The sequence below is a fragment of the Aedes albopictus genome, chromosome 3, assembly GCF_035046485.1.
Source record: "Aedes albopictus strain Foshan chromosome 3, AalbF5, whole genome shotgun sequence".
NCBI lineage: Eukaryota > Metazoa > Arthropoda > Insecta > Diptera > Culicidae > Aedes > Aedes albopictus.
Window position 1 is genome coordinate 65117318 of NC_085138.1, and position 20001 is coordinate 65137318.

At 42.4% G+C, this 20001-nt stretch overlaps 2 protein-coding genes across 2 annotated transcripts; one reads left to right on the plus strand and one right to left on the minus strand.

The window, feature by feature from the left end:
• Positions 1 to 1372: 1372 nt before the first annotated feature.
• On the minus strand, positions 1373 to 6176 carry LOC109415679 (mitochondrial import inner membrane translocase subunit TIM50-C). Its single transcript, XM_019689606.3, has 3 exons — positions 5845 to 6176; positions 5577 to 5772; positions 1373 to 2413 (listed from the first exon to the last, which is right to left on the minus strand). Exons 1-3 carry the CDS (start codon positions 6065 to 6067, stop codon positions 1564 to 1566), a joined length of 1269 nt encoding a protein of 422 aa, XP_019545151.3. The 5' UTR covers positions 6068 to 6176; the 3' UTR covers positions 1373 to 1563.
• Positions 6177 to 6320: 144 nt separating this feature from the next.
• On the plus strand, positions 6321 to 15465 carry LOC109415678 (myosin-11). The gene is made up of 2 exons (XM_019689605.3): positions 6321 to 7279; positions 14062 to 15465. The coding sequence occupies exons 1-2, from the start codon at positions 6462 to 6464 to the stop codon at positions 15407 to 15409; spliced, it is 2166 nt and encodes a 721-aa protein (XP_019545150.3). The 5' UTR covers positions 6321 to 6461; the 3' UTR covers positions 15410 to 15465.
• The last annotated feature ends 4536 nt before the right edge of the window (positions 15466 to 20001 follow it).

Genomic DNA, 20001 nt, shown 5'->3' on the forward strand with positions numbered 1-20001 from the left:
TTCGAATCGGTCTCGTCCCGTTACACCGGCGCATACTGGCCGACCGAAAAGAAACATTCGTGTTCCAGCAAAACTGAACGATTATCAATTGGATTTTTGATCTTATTAAAGAAAAGGGAAGATGTTATATATTACATCAGAGCGCCCCTCGTTATATAACACTATTTGTCATACCTTTGTATAACACTACCAACACAGATATATATATGTTCTTTTGGCGCCTTCAGTGTTCAGAGTGAGTTAGTTGGCTAAGGACAGCCGTGTGAAATAAATGTATTGAATTGGAAAGTCCGTGTTTAATTTCGAAGAATAGAACAATCGTAAAAAAATTTCCCTGACCATCAACAAAATTCCCTGACTTTCCCTGATTTTCCAGCTCCCAAAATAAATTCCCTGACTTTCCAGGTTTTTCCAGGTAGTCGACACCCTGGACACAGACCCATTGAGTCTTGTGTGATTGATGATTGTTTTATGTAGCTTCATAAGTTGCAATGGTCACTCACTTCCGACGGCATTGTTTCGTTCACTACACGATCTTTTAGTACTTCCGAACAGATAACATGATCGAGAATATTCGCGCTTACCGGCCCAGTCGAGATAGGATTTGTTACCACAAAGTTGTAACAATTCAATAAATCCAAGTATTCCCGAACAACTCTGGGTTCCGTTTGGTTGACCGGTATGTTAATGTCCCCGATGACCACGCAGGAACTGTCGGTTCTAGCATTTGGATTCCAAATTATCATAAAGCAAGGACTGGTGGCAGCTAGGTGGTCTGTATATAGCATGCACATCGAAAACCGAATCCTCCAGCTTTAGCAAGGAGCTTTAGGCACACATGGATATGGTGGAAGCCTTGGTCATGTCAGTTGATAGATTCTTCAAAGCTGATTCCGTTCCGCACATAAACTGCTAATCCACCTCCAGCGGAGTCATTACGACAAGAAAACATTGCATTGTACCCTTCAAGCTTGAACAATTGAGTGCGATCCGATTTCAGCCACGTTTCTTCAATTACTAGTAGATCAGTATACTTTCATGGAAATACAGATATATTTCAGGCCAAACATTTCAATAGGTCCTATCTGCATTTGAGAGGCTCTCTTTGTTCACTTTCTCTTTCAATTATTGCAACGGAATGGTACACTTTTCAACTATTTTTGCAGTACAAATCAAAAGACGATTGTTTTGACCATCGTTCAATGCAAGGAGACAATCTTAATACTAATAAACACTTGAGATATTAACGAAAGAGAGGGAAACCAAAGAGAGCCTCTCTTCTGCAGATTGGACCTTTAGACTTGTTTGGCCTGATTTATTCTCTATAAATTCTCACGGAATTCTTTCACAAATAAAAAAAATAACAGCTAAATTCACTCTAAACAATATATTATCATCAGTCGCCAGTAGCAAGCACTTAATTTGATAGCATAATCTTACTATTTACGACTAACCATAACAAACTTTTGCTTCAAAAGAGCATTCCGAGCGAAGTCACTGTTCTACAACTTTATCGGTAAAAATTAAAGAAATAGGAAAACAATCTAGCGCTAAAACATCCTCCTAGCGGGAACTGCCCAAAAAGCTGGGTCTCCACTTTTGCACTGCCGGCTTTGCCCGTTGCTTCTCCTCCTGCTCCTTCTCGGCCATCTGCTCCGCCAGTCGGCGTTGATTCTCCCGGAACTGCGCCAGCGGATTCTCAAACTGCTTGTAGTGGGTCATGACCTCGCGCACGTCATCCACCTCGCTGCTGGCGATGGTCATCAGGAACGAGAGCAAATCTAGCAGTGTGGTGTCGTCATCGTTTCCGCTCCAGCGTGGGATGTTGAAGGTGTTCTCCGGGTGCAGTTTCGTGGAGTTGGGATCCCAATCGATGACGATGACCTTGCGCAGGTCCCGATTCAGGTTGTCCAGATTTTTCACATGGTGCCCATCGACGAAGTGGGTCGCATCGCGCACCAAACGGTACATGATGTAGCCATGCGGATCGAGGGCATCCAGGATGGGGAACACGGTCATTCCCTGATCGGCAGTGTAGATGACAATTTCGAAGTGCCGCGCCAGGGATTCGAGGAATTTGTCAATTCCGGGACGCTTCTTGAAGCGCCATCCGGTCTGGTAGGTCCAGTCGGGATGCACGAGCACGTCCTTCATCTCCAGGACCAGCGTGTAGGGTGGCTGAATGTACGGATACTTGAGCGGATCGGGAAGAAGCTTTTCACGCGAAGGTTCTTGGATCATCTTTTGGTAGTAGGTCATCGACTTCCAGAGCCGTTTGAAGTACTGTTGGACAGTCGGCAGTTGGGTGAACTCATCCTCGATGACGTTGCCTTCCGGGTCACGGTCGGGCGCTCCGAATATAAATACCGTATAGACGGAGAAGGCCGTTACGGAAACTCCGAACAGGACGAAGCTGAAAGAATTGAAGAGCAAAAATGTATGTTAGGGACATCGAAACACCTAACGGGATTTCTCCCACAGGTGTTCACAGTTTCTTCTTTGAATTTCCTTAATATTTCCTCCTGGGATTATTCCCACAAATATTTTTAGAGATATGTATCTTAGTTTTTCTCAGGATTTCTTCCAAAGTTCTTCACGAGATTTTTCGAATAAGTCTCGGTTTAGTTTCTCGCAAGATTTCACTTGCCTCTTTCCGACATATCTTCGACAATTTTTTACAAGGAATTTCGTAAATTATCACCGGAGATATTTTAAGACAAATTTATTGAAAACCCCCTGCAAGAACTTCAAGACCAACTATTAAAGGAATTCCTGAATTAGCATCAAGAATCTTAAAACATTTGCGGGTAGGGATTCTGGGAAAAACTCTGGGAATAATTCCGAAAAAGTCCGCAAAAAATCTCAGGTGGTTAACTGCAACAACTCCGGTAAACAACTACGCAGAAAAGCCTGGAAAAATGTCTGAACAAAAAACGGGAAGAACTCAAGGGAAAAAAATCTTAGGCAACTGAAAGAGCAAAGTCCCGGGAGAACTCTTAGAGAAATCTCAGGTGAAAGGCGAAACTTTAAAAGAAGCCCTGGGTGAACCTATAGGAAACTTCAAAGCTGTACTTCCTGTAGAAATCAAAGGAAAAACACTAGAAGAAAGCTCTCGGAAATTTTGGAAGAAATTCCAGGAGCAAATCCTGTAGATTTGTGTAAAGCCCCTTAAACACTTTTGCCTTCAAATGCTACAAGTTTTTACGTCCCTTAAAACCCTCTAGTTGAAATCCCAGGAATAACTCCTGTAGCAACTTTGGAAGAAACCTGTCGAAATTCCAGGTTCCAGATCCGCAAATTGCCACGCAAATCGAAATATACCATGGCCCCAGCGAGGAAAACTCTCAAAACCTCGCTGGTGGCACCTGGCTTTTTTCGATGCTGCTGCGGCTGGCTCCTGCTGGGTCAGCACCCGGATGGGTTGCTCTCCCTTGTTGCTGCCACGGGATTGGCTCTCCTCTCCGATGAGTCCGATGCGTCGTCTAACACGTTCGTCTTGAGAATGGCCAAGTCAGAAATGCACGCTGCTTTTATATATTGCGCGCACACATTGTGACCAATCAGAAGTGCTTACACTGAACGAAAGCCCCCGCCGTACAAAGAATGATTTGTCATTCGATGCGACACAAATCCAAAGAATCTCAATATTGAATGATTACGCAGCAGAATGATTAAACTGCGTTCATGTGAACAAAAATCATCCTGTTATGAAATTATAATTGACCCAATTAATAAATGATTTTTCGCTTAGGGTTTGTTGTGATTGACAATCATTGCAAAACCATCTGAAAATATTTCCCTCTGTTCTCCATACCGAAAATCATCCAATTTCACTCCTACATCTGTCATTCGTTAAAACTAGTGCTGGCGAATTGTAGTAAGTCCGGGTTTTTTGGTTTCCGGAGGGATTATTTTTAATAATCCCGAAACAATATTCTATTAACGACAATTAGACATCTCAAGAGGTAAGCAATTGTCTTAGGATCCTTTTTGCATTATAGAATTCCTTAAACTATCGATATTTGATAATTTGTTTCCAGAATCTCGTAGTCCTGACGTCCCGTGCTCGCAACGGATCTACGCAACAACACACGCACGCAGATTGTAAAACTATTTATAGTGAATGTTTAAAATGAAATGTGCTGATAAATCTTGTGATAAATCTAAATTTAAATATATTCTTTTTAATACGCTTTCAAAATTGGTGTAGTTTGTTTTTCTTTTCATTTGGTACAAATTTAAAATAAACACAAATCCCCAATCAAAACAAATCGGAAAAAGGAATGAACATCATTCATTTATCGGCTTCTTAAAAAGTAATAAAAATCATCCATTTTTAAGGCTATTGCCATTCACATTGTTTTTATTTTGAAGGAAGCTGCATTAAACGAAAATCATCCTAATCTTGACTGAACATAGGCATGGGGCTCGGATGAGGCAAAAATCATTCAATTTATGGCGGGGGTTTTCGCTCAGTGTAGCGAAGGGGGAACAATTTCCCCTTCGCACTTTTTTTCGCTTTCGCGTGGTCAATCACCGTTGTGCGCTGTTGCAAAGTACTACAACCAGCGAGTTATTTTCAAATAGGTGAATGTAATTAACAAACTCGACTACTGAATTTCTTCCGTATATATGTTTTGCAATAAATATATACGGTAATTCTAAATAATAGTTGTTTTTTAATAATTTCTAAAAGAATTTCAACATTTCAATTTCCAAACTCAATTTCATTTTTTTTTTTCTCAATCTGTATTATCTTTATTCTACAAAACCCCGGAAAGATCTTCTGGGGAAATCCCAAGACGAATGCCGGAAGGAATCGCGGAAAAGGTTCAAGAGAAATCGATGTACCCTGAAGGAAACCCTTGTGAAGATCTCAGGATAAATCTTGGCAGAAATCTCAAAAAATGTCTTTAGGCAAAATGCAGGATGAATTCCGTGAAAATCCCACGAGGGCCATGTGCAGTATGGTTGTCCCAATGTTAATAAGGATTCCCATAGAATATGGGACATCTATGCTGCGCACGGTATTGTAGGAGCATTATCGGGAAAACCTCTGGAAACAGTTCTGGAAATAAATGCTGTAGGATCCCCGTGAAAAACTTCAGAAGTAATCAGTCGAAAATTAGGAATTTTTGAGGGGAATGACTCCTTTACCAACCGGATAAATCCACATTAGCAGGTTAGCAGCTGTTAGCAACAGTTATAAAAGGAAGTGTCAATCCCCCTGGGGATTTTGGAAAAATCCCTTTAAGACTTCTTGGAAATAGGAACCTGAAAGAATCTCTTGGAGGACTTCAGAAACGAATACCTGAAAAATCGTGGAAAAATCGGAAGGGGTTTTGTAAGAACAGCACATGTTAACAGTAATAAACGCTACTAACAAGTGCTAATTCATACCTGCAGTGTAATATACTCTGTTGAATAGATGCAACTACTACAAGTAATAAAGATGCACCTTTTTCTACAAACTGGTTCTTCAATATGTATCTTTTACCTTAGACTTTCTTGTCTCATTACCAGCCTTGTAGGGCTGTATAGGCCAAACCAGAGAAGATTCAACATTCAACACTCACCCAAACTTCATCCGCTTCCAGGATGATTCCTTCTCCTTTTTGGCTTCCTCCTCTTCCTTGCGCTTCTGCTCCTGAGCCTGTTCGGCTTGCTCATTCTCCACGGCAGTCTGCGGAAACAGTTTCGACAGGAGCTGAGGCGCCGCACCGGCGGCCTGAGCACTGCTGCTGGACTTGACTTCACTTTTTGAGCATAGTGCTGAAAGTTTGAGCCAGTTAGAAATCGCGCACCTAAAAACACGACCCTCCTACTATTACACAATACACTCACCGGTCTGTGTCAAATGCAGGAAACGCTGACCGGCGGGGGCAGCACCACAGCAGACGAGGGGTTCCTTCGGTGGCTGCTGCTGCTGCTGCTGCCGGAGCCACAGAAGCTGCGAGTTCTGATTGAACGAGTATCGGCGGGCAAAACTGGCCGCTACCAGCGGACAAACCTGAGAATTCGATACTTTGACTAGACGGGACAACTGCAGCAGGTTTCTGTGTAACATTTTCGGTCCTAATTTGATAGGAATTGATCGAACAATGTTTTTTGCGTTCACGATTTACACAACTTTGAGAGCCATCTGCTCGCACGCAAGACGAACTTTTGACGTTTCTCCGTGTTTTTGTGCTCTTTCGCGATGAGATTGATTGGCGGGCAAATGGGGCGAGATTGTTCAGAAACGGCCAAGTAATGATGGCGTTACGGTCTACGTCATGATTCACTGATGACGATGACCGTTGTTAGTAAACGAGAGTAAACGCTGCTTATTTTGGTTGTGCTGTTCGATACAATTTCGCTTAAAATTTCAGTTTATTCTTTGATTTTGCAATAGTTTAGTTATTTTATTGCTAAAAATAGTTCTTCTCAACACCAATGAATTGCCAAAATAATAAAATGTGATGAGTGATTCGGATGATACGGATGTTTTGCTGCTTATTCCGCCGGATTTTTTCAACATCGGTACGGCTTCCGTTACTCCGGTTTCGCTCCCAGCCGAATGTGGCTTCCGTTTCCAACGTGGTGACTATCCGTACGCCTCGGAGCTCCCAAGTGCCTTCAACGAATCTCTGGGATTGAATTCCTACAAAAGTTCCATCGCAACAATGAGTGGCCACAGAAGTGCTTTCGGCCCGTCCGGTAATTACGCTTTCCAAACTGAGGGCGGAGGATATCTGTATTACTCGACGCCCATCAAGGGTCATCTGGGAGGCACTGACCAACAACCACAACCAAACAGTCAATTCGTGCTGAACGAGATCGATCAATTCCTGCAAGTGGAAAACAAACCGAGCAATCAACTGCTTCTGCCGCAAAATGAACCCCCCAAGAGTCCAGAACAATCCCTCATCGACCTGAACAGCGTGTCGGTCAACGATTATCCCTCGCTCACTGCCAGCGATTTCAACAACTTCACCACTAAAGCATCAGTTCCGCAGAAACCTCCCCGTAAGGAGACGATTCAGCAATCTTCGAGTCGATCTTCCCTCAGCCAAGCAAGGCCACCGTTGCTCAGTTTGAATGAAATCTGGAACAGCAATGCAGTCAACCAGGAGAGTTCCAAAGTGCAGGAGGAGCGTCTCAGGAGGCAACACTGTGAACGGAATATTCAAGCTTTGCAGGTCAAGCTGCTTGAGTACGAGCAGAAGATTGCCGTTGCCGTGGACGTGGACAAGGAAAAAGAGACGATCATTTTGCGACTGGAGGAGGATGTGCTGCGGTGAGTATCGAGAACTTGAATGCTTGCTATTCCTAGACTAATTTCTCAATTATTGAAAATGTGTTTTTTTTTTAAATATTTATTTTCCAAATTAGTTAAATTTATCAGTACTGGAGAATGATACCTAATTTACAAGTTTATTTGTTGTTAAGGTGACCAATACTACATACACTACCCGCCATAAATATGTTGTCTAGTATTGCACACCTCAATTGAATATTGCTGCACCCTCAGAAAGTTTGGCATCATCTGAACTGCCGGTGGACGCATAAATGTCCCATGTGCAAAAACAGACAATCGAGAAAATCGCGTCCAAAGTTCGAAAAAAGTAAATTGTCTCAACTATGAAGTATAAGTGCTGAATCGTGTTCTAACATCAACCAATTTTTAATTTGAGCACTATTTTTTGTTTTAGAGCGATTTTATAGTTCCATAGGATTTCCAATGAAACGTGACGCTTATGCGTCCACTTTTAAGAATGTTACAAATCGGCCATGCATTTTTTCAACAATTTTCGGAACAAACTACCTATTTTTATTTCCCCATATGATAGTACACCACGATACATGGTCATGGGCTGCAAAATCTCAATATTGCCAAAAATGCACATGGGACAATTATGCTTCCACCGGCAGTGAAGACTTCATCATTTTCTTAACGAGATACAGTATCCTCTACATAGTTTAGATTAGACCTTCAGCAAAGTTGGTCAGAAGGTCTATGACTTTCAAGTGGTGGTAAGTTTAGTACGAAATCCGCTGCTATGTGGCGCAAGTGTGCATTTAAAACGAAGTACTTTGACATGGTTTAACTCATGATTCTGACCACCTAGGCCATACGCCGCCGGTTTTTATTTTTCGCACCGGTGATCAGTGGGATTCCTCCTGACATTCTGTAGGGATCGCTCAAGGAGATGCATCCTGAAGTAAATGATTTTTTTTTTTCAAATATTCTTTCAGGAGTTCTTTCAAGGATTGCTCCAGCAGTTCCCTTCAGAGATTTTTTCAGGAGGATTCATAAATGCCATGGAGATCCATAAAAAATCCATAAGAAATTTCTTCAGAAATTCCTGCAGGAGTTCTTTAAAACCAGTCTATCAGCTTCTGCAGGGATTCATTCTGAATTTCCTTTATAAATTCCTAAAGGAGTTCTTTCAGAAATTAGTCCAGGAGTTCCATCACAGATTTCTCCGGGAGTTTCAGGGATTCTAGCAGATGTTTCTTCAGAGATTCCTTCTGAATTTCTTCAGGAATTCCTATGGAAGTTCCTTCAAACATCTCTCCAGGAATTCCTTCAGATAATCTTATATGAGGATCCAAGGATACCTTCTGTAGAATTCAAAGACTCCCCCAGAAAATTATTCAGAGATTCCTATATGAGCGATCCTTCTGAGATTACTTCAGGTATCCTTAGGGGCTGCCTTGTGAAATTCGTTTAGGGATTCTTCCAGGAGTTCTTCCATGGATCGCTCCTAAGGTTCTTTCAGATTGTAGATTGAGATCGAGATTTTTCCAGGAGGACTCATGGATGCCTGAGTTATATCAGAGATTTCTCCACAAGCTCATTCAGTAATTTCTACAGGAGTTCATGCAGGAAATCTTGTAGGAGTTCCTTCAATAATTTCAAATCTCCTGGATATACTTGAGGGATCCTTCATGGAGTTTACAATAATTCATCCTGTATTTTCTTCTCGAATCTCTCCAGAAATTCTTTGGGATACCTCCTGCAAATCCTTCCCCCTACTCGGAAAGATTCCCTTTGAGAGATTCCGCTGAAAATCCGTCGAGGATTCCACCTGGAATGCCTTTGGAGATTCCTACCGGAATTCTTTCGGGAGTTCCCCATGGAGCTCCTGCAGGGATTTCTCTTGTAATTTCTTCGGGGATTCCGCCTGGACTTCCTTCAAAGGTTCCCCTGGACCCTTCTTCGAGGAATTCCTTCGAGAATTTTTCCTGGAATATCTTCGAAGATTCTTTCTAGAATTCTATCGGAAAATTCACCTGGAATTCTTTCAGCAATTCCTCTTATAATTCCTTTGATTTTCTTTTGAAGTTTCCTTCTAGACTTCCACCGAGAATTCTTCCTGAAATTCTTTCGGAGGTTCCCCTTGATATTCCTTTCTGCATTCTTCCTTGAATCCCTTCGGGGTTTCCTCTTAGAGTTCCTTCATGGATTCCTGCTGCATTTCCTTCAAAGCTTCCTCCTGAAATTTCATCGGGTATTCCTCCTGATATTCCGTCGGAGATTCTTTCTAAAATTTACACGGGAACTCCTCCTGGAATAACTTTGAAGTTTCCTCTTGGAATTCATGTGGTGATTCCTCTTTTATTTTTTTCGGAGATTTCTCCAGGAATTCCTTGAATTCTCCATGGAATTCCTCCTGGAATTCCTTCGGGGTTTCCTTCTTGAATTTATTCGATGGTTTCTTCAAGCATTCCTTCGGAAATTCCTTCTAGAACTCGTAGATTCTTCCTAGAGTTCCTTCGAGGATTTCTTCTTGAATTTTATCGGGGATTCCTTCTGACTTCCTATGGGGATTCCTCTTGGAATTCCTTCAGGGTTTCCTCTTATAAAACCTTTGAGGATTCCGCTCGGACTTTCTTCGAAGATTTCTCCCGGAATTCATTCGGTGGCTCTTCCTAGAATTTCTGCGGAAATTTCTTCTGTAATTTCTTGGGAGATGCCTCCTAAACTTCCTTCGGTGATTCCTTTTGGAATTCCTGCGGGGATTCCTCTTAGAATTTCTTCGGGGATTCTTCCTAGAATTCCTTCGAGGATTCCTCCTAGAATTTTCTCAGGGATTTCTCCTGGATTTTTCCTCCGGAAATACCTCTATAATATTTTCGTTGATTCCTCCTAGAAATCCTTGCTTAAAGGATATCTTTTCGAGTTCCTTTAGAAATTCCCGCTGGAATTCTTTCGGGGATTCCTGCTGTAAATCCCTTAGAATTGCTTCCAATTAGAGAATCCTCTGGATTTCCTTCTGAAATTCCTCTAAAATTTCAATCATGGATTTCTTTAGAAGTTTCTGCAGGGATCTCTCTAAAACAGATTCTTGAACCACCAGAGATTTCTGCAGAAGTTTTTTTCAGAGTTTCATATAGCAGTTCCTGCAGAGATAAGTCCAAAATTTTTTTCATGGATTTCTCCAGGAGTTTCTTTAAGGTTCCTCCTGGAATTTCTTCTGAGATTCCTGGAATTATTCGGAGATTGCTTAGTGTAAATAGTGCGATGTTATTATCAAATTTGATAGCTTCTGAATGCTCTAAGAAAACGAAACAAAAACTGTAGCAAAATCGACATTGTATTGCCATTATTTGCAATGGAGTAATGCAACATGAATTACACTAAGGATACGGGTATTCTACAAAGTTTCAGATAAAACAAAAATGAATAAGTGTTCCATGCATTGATTTTTGCTGCGATGTTTCTGAAGCGAGTTAACAGCAAGTGAATGTAAATGATTGCAAATGAATGATCCCATCCTTGATCATTGGTCGCTGCGACGGATCTGAACAGGACTGAAAAAAGTTCGTAATAGTTTATGTCATCAATGGTCATGAAATAACTCAGACTACAAATTCTAGAGCGCAATGATAACGTGTTTGCTTTGCCAATGTAACATAATGGTCAAATTTTGGTCACGCCGATTCACGCCGTTGCTGAAAACACAAACTATCTAGGTGGTCAGAATCATGAGATAAACCATGTCAAAGTACTTCGTTGTAAATGCACACTGGTGTCACATAGAGGCGGAATTACGTACTAAACTTACCATCGTTTGATAGCCACAGACCTTCTGATTAACATTGCTGAGGACACGAACATTCTAGGTGGTCAGAATCATGACATAAACCATGTCAAAGTACTTCGTTTTAAATGCACACTAGCGCCACATAGCGGTGGATTTACGCACTAAACTTACCACCATTTGATAGCCATAGACGTTCTGATCAACTTTGCAGAAGACACGAACATTCTAGGTGGTCAGAATCATGAGATAAACCATGTCAAAATACTTCATTTTAAATGCACACTAGCGCTACATAGCGGCGGAATTACGTAACAAACATTCCACCATTTGAGGGTCATAAACCTGCTGAACAACTTTGCTGAAGGTCTTCTAAACTTTGCAGAGGATACGGTTTTTATTTAGTTTACTGGGGTGTTGCAGTACTAGACGATGCGATTCCATATTTATGGCGGGTAGTATAACTCTAGAAGGCAAATATATGGTTCACCTTTCTTGGCCTAATCTTGACAGATAATTTCTCACTCCAAAACAATTTTCTTGAATAAAGACTCTCTGATAGGATCTTTTTTTATTTGCTAAAGGAGAAGCTATCCTCCATCAGGCAGGCAATATACAGGGTGTTAGGTACCTGAGTGCAAACTTTTTAAAGGATGATAGAGGACCATAAATGGTGAAAAAAAAGTTCTACGCATATGGTCAAATCTCAACCGTTACGTAGTTTTTGAACTTTCCATGTTTTTTATTATTATTGGCTATAACTTTAAAATGCCCAAACTTATCGCAGATTTTTGACGCTTATTCGAAAGATTATTAATTTTTCTGTCAAATGACTTCTTTGAATCGATTGATTTAGTTGAATAATTAAGTTTTCTAGAGCAAATAGCTCAAAAGTAGTGTGTTTTAATTTGGTATTGTCAATTATCTTTGAAACATGCGTAATAAATTAAATTTCTTTCTTAGGCAAAGTTGTGGCCCCTGTTCCACTCTACAATTCGTTCTTTGACACCAAACTTCTAGCTCTTATTGTTTTCTTGCAATTTCGATTTAAATGTGCGGCACAGTGCGCAAAAAAGTGCTTACCTTGACAGTTGCAAATTTATGATCTGAAATGCGATGTTTAAATCGAAATTGCAAGAAAACGTTAAGAGATAGAAGTTTGATGTCAAAGAACGAATTGTTGACTAAAACAGGGCCACAACTTTTCCTAAGAATAAATTTTAATTTATTACGCATTTTTCAAAAATAATTGACCAAAACAAATTAAAACACACTACTTTTGAGCTATTTGCTCTAGAAAACTTAGCTATTCAACTAAACCAATCAATTCAAAGATGCCATGTGATTGAAAATTTAATAATCTTTCGAATAAGATCCAAAAAATTACGATAAGTTTGACCATTTTAAAGTGATACCCAACTAACATTTTCAGCGCTATAAGCTTCAGTCATTTGCTTTCTGTTGTGTAACCATCGAGTAAAAGCAGTCAACGCTGAATAAAAGGAAAGCTAGTCAAATATAAAGCATAAGCTAATACACGACTGCAAAACAAGCACCATCCAGCTACCAAACTCGGTTTTCAGAAATCCATTTCTTGTCACTGGGGCTGCCTTTACTCCACTCTATTCCAACTCCGGGAGATTTCCCGGAAGATGTGAAAACTTGAACACATCGAATAGGAGTCCCCACTAACAAAACAGCTGCTACTATACAGTACAATTCGTTATACTGACAAATCTCCAAACCAGCAGCGCTTTAAAGGCCGTTATGCGATTTCATTACGGCTAGAAGCTGTAATAAAGAAACTGTTGGTTTACCAACACGGCTTGTCGGATGTAAACATTATTGTCAAAACAAACTTTAAGCGGGATATATAGCTACTACACAAATTCTTTACAGCTATCCATCTCTGTGCTGTGAAATTATTTGGGTTGCTTTTATTGCACTTTAATTCAATGCCGGAAGATTTTCCGGAAGATGTGCAAATCGAGTAAGAGTCCCAGCCACTACAACAGCTGCTTTTATACAGTACGTTTTGTAATGTTGCCAAAACACAAAACAGCAGCGCTTCGTAGACGTTTAAAGAACACTCTTTCAGCTAGAAGCTGTGAAGAAGAATCTTTTGGCGCAATCACTCAGCTTGTTCAATGTAAACATTATTGCGTTTGACGTTTCACAAGCTTCTGCAGCAAGATGAAGTTGAATAAGGTTTCTTGTGGCACAATTATGACGCCTTGTCTGGAGTAAAACAAAACGGGCTATTTTCTATGTTATTTATATATAGCAGTGTGGCAGCGAGGACATCATCGGGACCAGTGGATACGGAGATCGGGAGTTCGATTCCAAATAGCGGCAAGTACTTTAATTATTCAATTTTAAAAGTGATAATTCCAGTTCCACATGTATTGCGTCACGGTATCCATAACCTAATTATATTTAATCGTTTAATTTGGGGATGTCGTATAACTATTATTTAACAACTGCGAAAAGGCTGAAAAAGCGCCTTCTCAAGATGTTATTCAGTTAGTGGTTACATAGGAGCCGAGAAAAGAGCTATGACTTGGTGGCATAGAAGCTTCTCGCACAGCATATACATGCTGATTAAGTTCGCCAGATTCATTGGTGTAGGGCTTGCATAGAAGCTTCCATCTATATGTACAACACAGTAACTCAGCATCAAGCCGTATTGAGGACGCTTTGTTGACGTTTACATCCACAATAAATGTTAGTTGGGTAGCCAGTTAAGGCAATAAGAGTAAAAAACATGGGAAGTTCAATAACTACGTAACGGATGAGATTTGACCATATGCGTAGAACAATTTTTTTCACCATTTATGGTCCTCTATCATCCTTTAAAAAGTTTGCACTCACGTACCTAACACCCTGTATAAATCCTAGATTGTTTGAACGCTTGCGTGGTACTGGTTTTTGCGTGCTTTTGGTTCAGATTCTTGGCAAAAATCCAGATTTAATTTGAAACGCATGATGATCACACAAATTTATTTATAAAAAATATTTTGTATTCTTGCAGACTAAATCGTCAAATTCACGACACAGAGTCGAAGCACACCGAAAGCCAAGAGAAACTTCTCCAAGAAAACATGGAAATCAAAAACAAAAACCTCTTCCTGGAGAAAGAACTCTCCGAGACCATCGCCGTTGTCCGTAAACTGCAGGACAAAAATGAATCGCTCGAATCCAAAGTGGAAAGCCTCACCTCTTCCAACCGAGATGTGACCGATGTTCACAAAAACCAACTTCGTGATTTGGAAATCCGACTAGCCAACAGTAAAGACGCCGAACGCAGCTTGAAGGAACAAGTGGCAAAGTTTAGGAAGTCGAGCGATCAGCTCAGAGACGAGCTGGAAGCCGAACGGAAGAAATCCGAAGAAACCAATAAGCTGCGAGGGGACTACGCATCGCTCAAGGTTAAGACTGATAATTTAAGCAAAAAGTTTGGCGAAATGAACGGTCAAAATGAAACACTCAAAGAGCAAATCAAGGACCTGAAAGGGCAGGTTGATTCGCATATGGAGGAAAAGAAAAAGCTCATAAAAGAACTGGATATCCAGCGACTTTCGCTCAAAAAGTACTACCAAGCCCAGCTGGAAGATGTTGTAGCCGATAAGCTAAAAGAATTCCAAAAACAGCTGGCTTCCGTTGAAGAACAACTAAAATCCGAAGCGAAGAGAAAAGAGCGACTCATCGCAGAAAGAGCCATCAAGCAGATAGAGCTGATCAATCAAACCAATGAGCAGGAGATCAAACTACTCAATGAGAAGTGCAATGAACAGGAATCCCTTTACCGTTTGCAATTGACCAACTCTTCCAAAACCATACATGAACTGCAGGAAAAACTGGAATCCTACCAGAACCGGAGGGCAGACATTGCCGAACAATTGCACTCCATCATGGAAACACAGTGGCAAAAAGCCTTGGAAGTGCTCACATCCCCCGCCACGGTCGCAGCAGACGACGAAGAGCCCCAAATGCTCAACCGTTTCAAAAGGCTTTCCGTCGATCATCTCGACAAGGACCAACTGGATGGCGTCAGGGTGCTGAAAGGGATGGCCGATAAGGAGTCCTGCTACCAGAGCACGCCGGTCAGCAGTAAGCCGGCTGGAATGCGCAATTCTGGCGATCGAAGTACGCTGCCACGTGATTTACTGCACAACTATATAGAGCTATTGTTGGAGAAATCTCCAAGCGATTTGAAGGGTTTGGAGGGAGTGCTGCTGGCAAGTGGGAAAAAGGAGCAGAGGGAAAAGCCCGCTGCACAGCAGAATCTAGCAAAGATTCAGAATGCTATGTCCTCTTCGGTGTCCAGTTTGAATCATCTCAGTCGAACACTGGGGAAAAGTCCACGACCCTGGAAGTGATGTTTGTAGGTATGTATGTACATGTATGTTACATTTTTAGTTTTTCAATCGTACTTTCTATACAGTTTTATTTGTAAATGCACACAATATAGTATCGTATATATTTCATAAAATGTTTACCGAAGGAAATTATTTAAGATGACCGACCACAGAGACACACTCACGCAAAAAGGATTCACATTTGTTTAATCAGGTATTCTCTTTGTAACATATTCCACACATTTTTTCCACGAAACTCTTCTGTGAGTTTAAAGATGTATCCCCGAGAGAATCGCAAGACGAATTTCTGAAGGAATTTCTATGCCGGAGCTGCAGAGAGTAAGAATTCAAGGACGGATTCCTGAACAAATCCGTGGATGAACTTCTAAAAGATTTCTGGGAGAAATTTGTGAAAAAATACCTCGATTACTTTTTCGAGAATTTCCTTGCTCCTGTACACTTCACTGTAAAATTATCTAAAAAAATCCAATACAAATTGCTTTAGGAATTCCTCCAGAAATCCTTGAAGCAATTCAACAAAATCTGCAGGTATTCCTGAAGGCATCCCTGGAGAAATTCTGTGAAGAATTCCTGATGAAATTTCTGCAGGTATTTACGAAAGAATCCCTGGATGAATTCCTGGGGAATATCTGGAAAATTCCTGGAGGGATCCCTGGATAGATTCCTGGAGGAATCTCAAGAAAAATTCCCGAGAGGAATTGCTGAAAATACCACAAAATCCCTGGAAGAACTCCTTGAGGAAACCTTAGAGGAATTCCTGGAGGAATCCCTGGAGAAAGTCCTTGAGGAATTCCTCTAGTAATCTTTGGATGAATTCCTTAAGAAGTCCCTAGATGAATGGCTTGAGGAATCCCTGGAGAAGTCACTGCAGGAACTCCTTGAGGAATCCCTGAAAGAATTCCTTGAGGATTCCCTGGAGAAATTTCTTGAGGATTCTTAGGAGGAATTTCTTGAGGAATCCCTGGGAGAATTCCTTGAGGAATAGCTGGAGGAATTCCTTGAGGAATCCCTAGAGGAATTCCTTGAGGAATTCCTGGAGTAATTATTTCAGGAATTCCTGGAGAAATTCCATGAGAAATCCCTGGAGAAATTCCTTGGCAAGTCTCTGAAGGAATTCCTTAAGTAATCCCTGGATGAATTCCTTGAGGAATCTCTGGATAAACTCCTTGAGGAATCCCTGGAAGAACTCCTTGAGGAATTTCTGGAGGAATCCCTGGAGAAATTCCTTGAGGAAGGAGGAATTCCTTGAGGAATCCCTGGAGAAATTCCTTGAGGAATTCCTCTAGGAATTGCTTAAGTAATCCCTGGATGAATTCCTTGAGGAATCCCTGGAGGAATTCCTTGAGGAATGCCTGGAGGAATTCCTTGAGGAATCCCTGGAGGAATTCCTTGAGGAATCCCTGGAGCAATTATTTGAGGAATCCCTGGAGCAATTCCTTGAGGAATCCCTGGAGGAATTCCTTGAGAAATCCCTGGAGGAATTCCTTGAGGAATGCCTGGAGGAATTGCTTGAGGAATCCATGGAGGAATTCCTTGGCAAGTCTCAGAAGGAACTCCTTAAGTAATCCCTGGATGAATTCCTTGAGGAATCTCTGGATAAATTCCTCTAGGAATCTCTAGAAGAACTTCTTGAGGAATCCTTGGAGGAATTTCTGGAGGAATCCCTGGAGAAATTCCTTGAGGAAGGAGAAATTCCTTGAGGAATCCCTGGAGAAATTCCTTGAGGAATTCCTCTAGGAATTGCTTAAGTAATCCCTGGACGAATTCCTTCAGAATTCGCTGGTTGAATTGCTTGAGGAATCCATGGAGAAATTCCTTGAGAAGTCCTTGGAGGTACTCCTTGAGGAATCCCTGGAGAAATGCCTTGAGGAATCTCTGGAGGAATGTCTGAGGATGTTGGACTGTAGCAATATTGTGCATACTGTGGCAATGTTGGCCGCACTCACTGTAGACATGTTTTGCAAATAGGGCGCCGGCGAGAGCGCCAACAGTAGAGTAGAAAAGAGAGAAAGCAATCAGAAGTTGTGTGTTGCTTGACCAGTCAAGACGTGATTAAAGTGTACAGTAGCGAAATTTGAGCGTTTTATTTCTTCCCGAAATCCCGGTTCCGCGTTCCGCTTCGGAGACCCGTTGTGCTGCGTAGGTTGTGTCCGCCTCTGCTCAACGGAGGAAACCAAGGAGGAATTCCTTAAGGAACCTTGAAGGAAATCCTGGAGGAATTCCTTGAGGAATCCCTGAAGGAATTCCTTGAGGAATCCCTGGAGCAATTCCTTGAGGAATCCCTGGAGCAATTTCTTTGAGGAATCCCTGGAGCAATTCCTTGAGGAATCCCTGGAGAAATTCCTTGAGGAATCCCTGGAGGAATTCCTTGAGGAATCCCTGGAGGAAACTCTGGAGGAATTCCTTGAGGAATCCCTGGAGGAATTCCTTGAGGAATTCCTTGAGGAATCCCTGGAGGAATTCCTTGAGGAATCCCTGGAGGAATTCCTTGAAGAATCCCTGGAGGAATTCCTTGAGGAATCCCTGGAGGAATTCCTTGAGGAATCCCTGCAGGAATTCCTTGAGGAATCCCTGGAGGAATTCCTTGAGGAATCCCTGGAGGAATTCCTTGAGGAATCCCTGGAGGAATTCCTTGAGGAATCCCTGGAGGAATTCCTTGAGGAATCCCTGGAGGAATTCCTTGAGGAATCCCTGGAGGAATTCCTTGAGGAATCCCTGGAGGAATTCCTTGAGGAATCCCTGGAGGAATTCCTTGAGGAATCCCTGGAGGAATTCCTTGAGGAATCCCTGGAGGAATTCCTTGAGGAATCCCTGGAGGAATTCCTTGAGGAATCCCTGGAGGAATTCCTTGAGGAATCCCTGGAGGAATTCCTTGAGGAATCCCTGGAGGAATTCCTTGAGGAATCCCTGGAGGAATTCCTTGAGGAATCCCTGGAGGAATTCCTTGGGAAATCCCTGGAGGAATTCCTTGAGAAATCCCTGGAGGAATTCCTTGAGGAATCCTTGGAGGAATTCCTTGAGGAATGCCTGAAGGAATTTCTTGAGAAATTCCTGGAGGAATTCCTTGAGGAATCCCTGGAGGAATTCCTTGAGGAATCCCTGGAGGAATTCCTTGAGGAATCCCTGGAGGAATTCCTTGAGGAATCCCTGGAGGAATTCCTTGAGGAATCCCTGGAGGAATTCCTTGAGGAATCCCTGGAGGACTTCCTTGAGGAATCCCTGGAGGACTTCCTTGAGGAATCCCTGGAGGACTTCCTTGAGGAATCCCTGGAGGACTTCCTTGAGGAATCCCTGGAGGACTTCCTTGAGGAATCCCTGGAGGACTTCCTTGAGGAATCCCTGGAGGACTTCCTTGAGGAATCCCTGGAGGACTTCCTTGAGGAATCCCTGGAGGACTTCCTTGAGGAATCCCTGGAGGACTTCCTTGAGGAATCCCTGGAGGACTTCCTTGAGGAATCCCTGGAGGACTTCCTTGAGGAATCCCTGGAGGACTTCCTTGAGGAATCCCTGGAGGACTTCCTTGAGGAATCCCTGGAGGACTTCCTTGAGGAATCCCTGGAGGACTCCCTTGAGGAATCCCTGGAGGACTTCCTTGAGGAATCCCTGGAGGACTTCCTTGAGGAATCCCTGGAGGACTTCCTTGAGGAATCCCTGGAGGACTTCCTTGAGGAATCCCTGGAGGACTTCCTTGAGGGATCCCTGGAGGACTTCCTTGAGGAATCCCTGGAGGACTTCCTTGAGGAATCCCTGGAGGACTTCCTTGAGGAATCCCTGGAGGACTTCCTTGAGGAATCCCTGGAGGACTTCCTTGAGGAATCCCTGGAGGACTTCCTTGAGGAATCCCTGGAGGACTTCCTTGAGGAATCCCTGGAGGACTTCCTTGAGGAATCCCTGGAGGACTTCCTTGAGGAATCCCTGGAGGACTTCCTTGAGGAATCCCTGGAGGACTTCCTTGAGGAATCCCTGGAGGACTTCCTTGAGGAATCCCTGGAGGACTTCCTTGAGGAATCCCTGGAGGACTTCCTTGAGGAATCCCTGGAGGACTTCCTTGAGGAATCCCTGGAGGACTTCCTTGAGGAATCCCTGGAGGACTTCCTTGAGGAATCCCTGGAGGACTTCCTTGAGGAATCCCTGGAGGACTTCCTTGAGGAATCCCTGGAGGACTTCCTTGAGGAATCCCTGGAGGACTTCCTTGAGGAATCCCTGGAGGAATTCCTTGAGGAATCCCTGGAGGAATTCCTTGAGGAATCCCTGGAGGAATTCCTTAAGCAATCCTAGGATGAATTCCTTAAGAAGATCCCAAATGAATTGCTTGAGGAATCCCTCGAGAAGTCCCTGAAGAAACTCTTTGAGGAATCCCTGGAGGAATTCCTTGAGGATTCCCTGAAGGAATTCCTTGAGGATTCTTTAGAGGAATCCCTGGAGGAATTTCTTGAGGAATCCCTGGAGGAATTCCTTGAGAAATCCCTGGAGGAATTCCTTGAGAAATCCCTGGAGGAATTCCTTGAGGAATCCCTGGAGGAATTCCTTGAGGAATCCCTGGAGGAATTCCTTGAGGAATCCCTGGAGGAATTCCTTGAGGAATCCCTGGA

Excerpts from the sequence above, each read along its gene's own strand:
- LOC109415678 (XM_019689605.3), top strand. The coding sequence starts at position 6,462 with ATGAGTGATTCGGATGATACGGATGTTTTGCTGCTTATTCCGCCGGAT. Across the intron at positions 7,280-14,061 it reads CTGGAGGAGGATGTGCTGCG|ACTAAATCGTCAAATTCACG; the intron begins GTGAGTATCGAG and ends GTATTCTTGCAG.
- LOC109415679 (XM_019689606.3), bottom strand. The coding sequence starts at position 6,067 with ATGTTACACAGAAACCTGCTGCAGTTGTCCCGTCTAGTCAAAGTATCG. Across the intron at positions 5,773-5,844 it reads CCTGCATTTGACACAGACCG|CACTATGCTCAAAAAGTGAA; the intron begins GTGAGTGTATTG and ends TCAAACTTTCAG. Across the intron at positions 2,414-5,576 it reads TGGAAGCGGATGAAGTTTGG|CTTCGTCCTGTTCGGAGTTT; the intron begins GTGAGTGTTGAA and ends CAATTCTTTCAG.